An 8,344-nucleotide genomic window follows, 5' to 3' on the forward strand; every position below is an offset into this window, starting at 1 on the left:
CCATCCCTGACTCCTCTGCCCTCATCTCATCTGCCAAGTCCTGCAGATTCTGATTCCCAAGCACTCTTTTTCTTTTCCTTTTTTCAGACAGAGTCTCGCTGTGTCACCCAGGTTAGAGGGTAGTGGTACAATCTCGGCTCACTGCAACCTCCACCTCCCAGGTTCAGGTGATCCTCCTGCCTCAGCCTCCTGAGTAGCTGGGACTATAAGCATGGGCCACCATGCCCAGCTAATTTTTGTATTTTTAGTAGAAATGGGCTTTCACCATGTTGGCCAGGCTGGTCTTGATCTCCTGGCCTCAGGTGATCTGCCTGCCCCAGCCTCCCAAAGTGCTGGGATTACAGGCATGAGCCACCACGCCTGGCACTACTTTGCAATAATTTATTTCCATCTCCTCCGCTAGACTGGTGGTTCTCAAGGCAGAATCTAAGAATGTCCATTTCTGTATCCCTGCTACCAAGTGGATAATAGATGCCAGAGAGATATCTATTGCCAGGGCAAATGTTGAGGGATGAAGTATTCAGGGAAATGGCAAGTTTGGTGTGAATGGGAAGGAAAGTTGGGGCAATCAGGAAGGGCCTTGCTATGGACTTCAGGTTTTTTGCATTTTATCTAGAAAGTACTGGAAGCTATTTGGGGGGATTTTAGATTTTAAGAAAGGGATTAAGATCAGATTGGTAATGTTCTATGCCCCCCACCACTCCTGCCACCAGATAGACTGTCCACTCTTTGAGGGTAGGGACCCTGCCTGTGTTGTCACCACTGCACCTCCAGGACCTAGCTCAGTTGTTCTAGACTTGATAACCATTTGCTGAATGGTGGCATGAATGGATGTAGGAATGAGGGGCTTCCGGTCTGCAGTGTGAAGGATGACATGACAAGGAGACTAGTACTAACCCAGAGAATGCCAATGGTGGTCTGAACTGTGGGTTCAAGAGTATTTGAGGTCGGCTCAGTGGCTCATGCCTGTAATCCCAGGACTTTGGGAGGCCAAAGGGGGCAGATCTCATGAGGACAGGAGTTTGAGACCAGCCTGGTCAACATGGTGAAACCCCATTTCTACTAAAAATATTTTTTAAAAAGCCGGGCATGGTGGCACACGCCTGTAGTCCCAGCTACTTGGGAGCCTGAGGCAGGAGAATCGCTTGAACCCAGGAGGCAGAGGTTGCAGTGAGCCAAAATCACACCACTGCATTCAAGCCTGGGTGACAGAGTGAGACCCTTTATCAAAAAAAAAAAAAAAAAAGAGTGCTTGGGAATCAGAATCTGCAGGACTTAGCAGATGAGATGAGGGCAGAGCAGTCAGGGATAATCCTGGTTTTCTGACTTGACCAGCTGGGTTGTTGGAGGAACACTTGCCTCAGTCAGGGAGGGGTCCCACAGGAGGAGCATGCTGGGGTGTCAGGCATCCAGAGACTTCTCTGATAACTCCCCCTTCCCATTCTCCAGCCAGCAGCCCACGCGCTTCAGTAACCGCTGCCTGCAGATGATTGGTCGCTGTTGGCCCCACCTGCGGGCCCTGGGGGTCGGGGGTGCCGGCTGTGGGGTACAGGGCCTGGCATCACTCGGTGAGTCTTTCCTTGGACTGAGTCGGGTAGTGAGAAGCAGGCTTGGGTGCAGTGCTACCCTGTGAAATCCCACAGGGGATTAGGGCTGCGGCCTAGGTGGTGGCAGGGGACCCAGGGTGCTGCCCGCAGGGGTGACCTGGGGAGTTTGTCAGCAGGATCCCTCTGCTTCCTCTTTCTAGCGAGAAACTGCATGCGGCTGCAGGTCCTGGAGCTTGACCATGTGTCAGAGATCACCCAGGAGGTGGCCGCAGAGGTCTGCCGTGAAGGCCTGAAGGGACTGGAGATGCTGGTGCTCACAGCCACCCCTGTCACCCCTAAGGCCCTGCTGCACTTCAACAGTGAGCAATGGGGGAATGCAGGGCAGGGTATGACTGTCACCTGTCATGGGGCTCTGTCAGCAGGTAGCCTATCACTGGTGCAGATGGATCAGGGCCTCCAGCCAAGGGCAGAGGCAAGGGGACAGGTTAAGAACACCGGGTCTGGGCCGGGCGCGGTGGCTCAAGCCTGTAATCCCAGCACTTTGGGAGGCCGAGGCGGGCGGATCACAAGGTCAAGAGATCGAGACCATCCTGGTCAACATGGTGAAACTCCATCTCTACTAAAATACAAAAAATTAGCTGGGCATGGTGGCGCGTGCCTGTAATCCCAGCTACTCAGGAGGCTGAGGCAGGAGAATTGCCTGAACCCAGGAGGCGGAGGTTGTGGTGAGCCGAGATCATGCTATTGCACTCCAGCCTGGGTAACAAGAGCGAAACTCCGTCTCAAAAAAAAAAAAAAAAAAAAACACCGGATCTGGAGCTCGACTGACCTAGGTCCCACATCTGGCTCTGCTACTTATTAGCTCAGTGACATTGGGCAAGTTACTATACCTCTCCAAGTCCCATCTTCTAAGCTGACTTTCTAGGATGCGTGAGAGGATTAAATGAGATGATATGTGGAAGCCCCCCCAGGACAGTTCTCAGGGTGAGGACTCCTCTCTCCCTGGACTCCCGATCATGTCTCCTTGGCTTCCACACCTTTCAAACCACCCACTCCACCCTCAGTCACTCCTCCACCTGCACTGAGGACATGGCACCCAGTGTGGGCTGCTCCTGCCCAAGGAGACCACCAGCCGGGACCCTTTGGCTCCTGGGAGGACCCCATGCCGACTACGCCAACATGCCTTGACCTTCTTTCCAAGACCTTCTTCCCCCTTCAGCCACATGGCACGCCCTGGACCACCAGAACTAACTGCTCAGCCTCCAGAATCAGGACCTCCCAGTGCTTCTCAGCCACCTGACCTTCCTCCACCTCTCCCTACTTCATGCCCTTAAGTCCTCTGTTCCCCAGTGTTTGCCCCACCTCCGCCTCCTTTGTGCTCCAGCCTGGACCAACAAGCCTCACCTCAGCCACTCTGTTCCTTGTCATTCATACCAGACCATGGTACAGCTTCCCCCTCTGTCAGGGAAGTTTCCAGAGCCCTTCGACAGCTGGCCACTGCCCACTCACCCTCCCAGAGGCCACTGCAGCCCCTCCGGTGCCTCAGCCCCATCTACCTCTCCCTGCATTCGGTCGCCAGCTCCCAGATGGCATGGGTCTGCTGTCCTGTCATATTCCTGGTGGCTGGCACATGATTGTCTGATTTCATTAATTAGTGAGAGGAGAGGAGGCAGCTCCATTGTCCAAGCCCAACACGCCCCCTGCCTTGCCCACCTTTTCTCAGGCATCTGTCGGAACCTCAAGTCCATTGTGGTCCAGATTGGGATTGCAGATTATTTCAAAGAACCCAGCAGTCCTGAGGCCCAGAAGCTGTTTGAAGACATGGTGACAAAACTCCAGGTGAGGGGTCAGCTCTGAGGCTGCCCAAGACCCCTAGTGGCATCCCTAGACTGGGGCCGGTGACCTGGGTGAGTGTGGCAGGAGGGACCCACCTGCCTGGCACAGAGGGAGAACTAACCCAGGGTTCTGTCCACAGGCCCTACGACGGAGGCCCGGCTTCTCTAAAATTCTGCACATCAAGGTGGAAGGCGGCTGCTAACCCGGGTAGGGGGCGGCAGGGCCCCTGCCAGCCCCACATCAGGGCACTCTCTTTGGACCTTGGAGGGACCCTGGTTTGGACTAGACCTTTGGAGGCCGCGTGTTATCCCTGGCTTCCAGGGGAGACTGACAAGTCTCCTGTCCTCCTGGAGCAGTGGAGCAACAGGCCTGACCCAGGGCACTGCCTCCCCAGTACAGGGGCTCGGACAGAAGCTGCCCTCTGACCCCAACCCTACCCCAGCTGGAGCAGCCTCTGGCACAGCCAGTGAGGATCTGTCACCACCAGCGTCTGGTGTTATCACCTGCAGGATCTGCAATAACCACCCAGTGGCTCCTCAGCTGTTCCGGCTGGCCTCTCCTTCCCGAGGCCCAGCCTCCTGGTCAGGAGCCTCTGGGGCCAAGGTCAGCGGGGGCTCCACAAGGCAGCTCAGACTTGGCAAGGAGGGCTCTTCTCCCCAATCCTGCCCCAGCTTCTGGGGGCACCCCCTTTAGACAGCCTGCCTAGGCTCTGGATCTACATTTTCTGGCGATACTACAGGCAGACCTAGGAGCCTGGGCACGTGGTCAGCCAAAAGCTGGGGGCAGCAGTACAATGGGGTAGTGGGGGTGGGTTTGGAAAGGAAACAGTCACCCAGAACTTCTCCCCAGGATGAGACCACCCTTCCAAGGTGGGGGATTGCCAGGGAGAAAAAACCTATTTATTGCTATAAGACAAGATACTTCCTCTCAGCCCCACACCCCGCCGCACACCAGAGCTAAATTCAGAGCTGAAAGGTGCATGTTTCTATACCTACACTCATTCTGAGGAACCCTCCAGAGGGTGAGGGTCCCATCCCCAGGCAGCCTTGTCACAGTGAGTAGTTCCTGTCCTCAAGGAATTTCTTTCTAATCCAGGTGCTTGGGCAGGAACCTGATGGCCTTTGGGTCACCAGGGCTGTCTGGGAGGGAGGTACGGGGCCACCCTCTGTGCTGAGGCCTTGGAGGAAGCCAGGAGGAGGGTGGCTTGCTTTGCTTCCTTGTCTAATTAGCTTGCTTGAAGATGTGGCCTTGGCAGGGAGCCAGACCCATGGGGCCAAGAAGAGGAAGAGCATCCTCCACAGACTCACTCTCCCTCCTCAGTCTCCATAGGCCCGGCCGGCTGAGTGAGGGCTGCGTTGGAGTCTTCTGCCTAGGGGCAGTGCTGAACCTGGGCTGGAGCCACTTGGCTTAGAAGCCACAGGATGCCAGTGGGGCTTTTCACTGGCCTTTGCAGTCCCCAAAGTATCAGGTCTCAGCACCAAGGCTCCAAAGGCTCAGGTCTCCCCAGTTCCTCCTCTAAGTACTCCCATAGTGGCTCAGAGGCTAGGGGTCCTGCCAACCTTCATTTGGAAAGTTCTTTCAGACATCTAAACTAGATCTACCTTAGGGTTTCTTTCTCTCCTAGATAGAATTGGCTCCCAGCCCTAGCCATTAGGCCTGGCTGGGGATGGGGTCCCCTCATTATCCAGTCCTTTCCAGGGACCAACTTCCTAACACAACCTAGCTTGGACGTGAAGACCCAGCCCTAGGTTACCTTGTAAAGAGTCCTCCAGAGCTGGGACCCCACGGGCGCAGCAGCACACCCAGCTCCCCTAGCGTCACTCCCTAGCTCTGTCCCAGCTCTAGCTATCATGGCTGACTTTTCCTCCTGTGGCTTGTTCTGTCCTTGCCCTTAACCTAAAATTCCAAGGGTGTTATGCTGGCAACTCCCTGCCTAGTCCTGCACGAAGCCTTGGCTGTGTGTGGCACCCCCTGCTTCTACCCCAGAGCAGCTGACTCCATTGGCTTCCTCCCTGCACCAGCCCTGTCCTCAGGGGTCAGGAAAAAGCAGCACAGCCGCCTTCTCCTCCAGAGGCCTGGAAGGGAGGTGGAGGTCCACTAAGGGTCTGGCTGCTTTGGGTTTGTCCTGCCTTGCCAACTGCACCCCTGTAACTCCTGCTCCCCGTGACCCCAGAACCAGAGGTGCTGCCTTCCCTGTCTCCTGGACAAAGCACAAAGGGATGCCCTGCTTGGCTTGAGCCTGCCCAACTGAGGGATTTTCTCTGCCCCAGGGACCTTCCATCCCTGAATACAAGGCTCTGGGCAACTTCTGAGTGGTACACACTAGATTGCCTAGCATCAGCCCTAGGAAAGGAGGTTGGGGTGTATGGGCAGTGAGCTAGGGTGACAGAAAGGTGGTGCTGAAAGGTTACTGATGCTAGTCATAGTTTCATTCACTCACTCATTCATTCGTGCAACAGTACTGAGCACCACCAGCGCTAGAGACAAAAGGGTGAACAAGATACCCTTCTGCCTGGGGGACGTCCACTTCCCATGGGTTTAGCTGATTTCCAGGAAAGCCCCTCAGTCCTCCGCCCTGTTCTGGCTATGTGAAGGATGTGTGAGAGCACATATTGCACAGGCCCAAGCCTTTGCAGCAGGAGTGAGAGGTCAAAGTATCACATTGCACATGCACACCCAGGGCTGACAGGCCTGTGCACCCCAGCCTTCATGCATGCTGAGCACTGGCAGCTTTACAGCCCTTGCTCCCCACCAGCCCTTTGATGCTGTTTTGTTCTCTCCTCGGGGATGAGCCCTGCTGCTGAGTAGGGAGCTTTTGCTTCCTGGGAGGCTCTATGTATTCATTTCTTTGGCAACCATACAGCCAAGGCTGAAGATGGAAACACGGACAGTGGGCCTGGCCATCCCTGTAAGCGCTTCATCTGTCTTTACCCATCCAAAGGGGATCCCTCCACATTTCATACTCAGTAAGATGCAAAAAAGAGGATTATCAGAACAAGCAGAATATCAGAATATCAGAACCTGCTCCAGGGGTCCCAGGTATGTGTTGAGGCCCAGTGGGGGTGGCCACTTGGTGTTCCAACCACCCCCTGCCATCTAGCCTGGCCCCAGTGCCTACCTGGGAGGCTGGTGTACTTGGCTTAAGTACTTCATGGTTTATTCAGGTTGCTTTCCCACAGCACTGGCAGAAAATGATGCATGTATATGCATCCTTGTGGGGATAAAGAATGGGTGGGCTGCCCAAAACCAAGGCCTTTCCCCAGCCAGGAGAGACCACCGAAGTATCAGGGCAGCTCATGCTTTCTTAGTCCTGTAACACTAGAGTCTGAGCCAGCCCCTCAGGAATTGCCTCAAAAGGAAAAAACAAAACAAAAAAAGGCCTCCTTCCAAGGCCTGCTACTCCAAGGTTTGGCTCCATCCCTTGCCTTTGGGTCCTGCCTGTTACCCTGGTCCTGGTTTCTAATCTTTTGGGCCACAGGTGAGGAGCAGCCCAGGCCCCAATCCCTCTGAGGCGCTAAGTTGAAGGAGACCTTTCCAGAGTGACTATTGGTGCCAAAGTCCCAGTTCCTGGTGGACTTGGGGTAAAAACAGGAGAGATGGTGAGTGGGTGTATGGCCCAAGTGCCCAGAGAAGTTAACTCGAACCCATGGGACCTGTCCCAGCCTGTCAGTCCCTGATGAGTATAACTTCCTTCCCCTGGGGGCCTGGCCCTTCTCTCTACCCCAGTGGCCATGCTTTCTCACCCAGCCTTTTTGCCAGGCCTGCATTTCTGTATATATTGCTGTGTATTGTGTGTATGTATGTATTCCTGGACAAGTGTTCATTTGCAGCCCTTGCCTGAGGATAAGGTTTAGGATTGGGTAAAGATCAGAGTACCAGGGCCAACAAAGGCAACTAACCCCTCCCCAACCCCTTGGGACCTCTGCCAGTCCCAAGGCTGCCCTGACAATCAGGCAGGCTCCCCACCTTGAGGCCAAGCCTCCTCTGCCACTGCCAGCATGGCCCAAGGGAGGCTTGGCCTTGGGCTTGCCCAGCCTCAGCTCTACCCTGGCAAGGGTCTTATATCCAGGGCAGAGGCCTGAGGTGACCCAGGCTTGCCTTGTGGCTGATGCCAGCAGGCTTGGTTCTAGTGAGCACCACTGGTGGGGACCTCCATAACTGGCCCCTAGGCCCTGCCTTCCTGCACAGCTAGGCTATAAAGGGCCTGAGGGTGAGAGGGTAGCTTCCCCAGCCCCAAGCACAGGCAGCGGGGTGGAGAGCAATTTTTGGTTTTATTTTTGTTTCTGAAGTGGTGCCTGTACCTCCAGCCCCCAGGGGGCCTTCCCTGGCCACACTTCTCTGCCCCACCCAGGCATCGCCATCCCAGCACTTTGCTCCACGTCACCCATAAGATGCCCTTTGCTGAATGTACCTGAGTGTATGTATTTAAAAGGACTCACATGGGCATCAGAGAATTTATGACTCTGTATCCAATAAAAAAGGTGGTGAAACTGGTATCTCTGCCCCAGGGAAGTAAATGGGATGTGGCCACACTTGTCATCTGTGTCACCACAGTCTTTCTGCAGCTTAAGTACACAGAGGCAGGTAACCCAGTGGAATGAACGGTGGCCCACACCTGTAATCCTAGCACTTGGGAAGCTGAGGTGGGAGAATCGCTTAAGACCAGGAATTCGAGACCAGCCTGGGCAACATAGTGAAACCCTGTCTCTACAAAAAACTTAAATTGTGACATGTGCCTATATAGTGCCAGCTACTTGGGAGGCTGAGGTGGGACGATATCGAGCCAGGGAGGTGGAGGTCACAGTGAGCTGAGATCATGCCACTGCACTGGGTAACCAAGTGAAGCCCCAACTCAAAAACAACAAAAACTTGTCTCAGGACTGCAGAAAAGCCACCTATGTTACTGCCCTACCACAGCTCAACCCTGTTTTCAGTGTGTGAATCCAGAGGAAATGCCTTGG

At 54.8% G+C, this 8,344-nt stretch overlaps 1 protein-coding gene across 3 annotated transcripts in view; it reads left to right on the forward strand.

The window, feature by feature from the left end:
* The window catches only part of FBXO41 (F-box protein 41), a 30,607-nt gene extending 22,728 nt beyond the window's left edge, over positions 1-7,879 (forward strand). For 2 of the 3 annotated variants that reach the window (XM_039474677.2, XM_039474680.2), the window contains 4 exons: positions 1,450-1,568; positions 1,748-1,906; positions 3,271-3,386; positions 3,523-5,294. In XM_039474677.2, coding sequence (XP_039330611.1) covers positions 1,450-1,568; positions 1,748-1,906; positions 3,271-3,386; positions 3,523-3,585 — 457 coding nt within the window. In that variant the 3' untranslated portion in view covers positions 3,586-5,294. Of the gene's footprint in view, positions 1-1,449; positions 1,569-1,747; positions 1,907-3,270; positions 3,387-3,522 lie in introns of all 3 variants that reach the window. The other variant, XM_039474675.2, reaches the window with a different exon arrangement.
* Positions 7,880-8,344: the final 465 nt, after the last annotated feature.

The sequence above is a fragment of the Saimiri boliviensis genome, chromosome 1 (genome assembly GCF_048565385.1).
Source record: "Saimiri boliviensis isolate mSaiBol1 chromosome 1, mSaiBol1.pri, whole genome shotgun sequence".
NCBI classification, from domain to species: Eukaryota; Metazoa; Chordata; class Mammalia; order Primates; family Cebidae; genus Saimiri; species Saimiri boliviensis.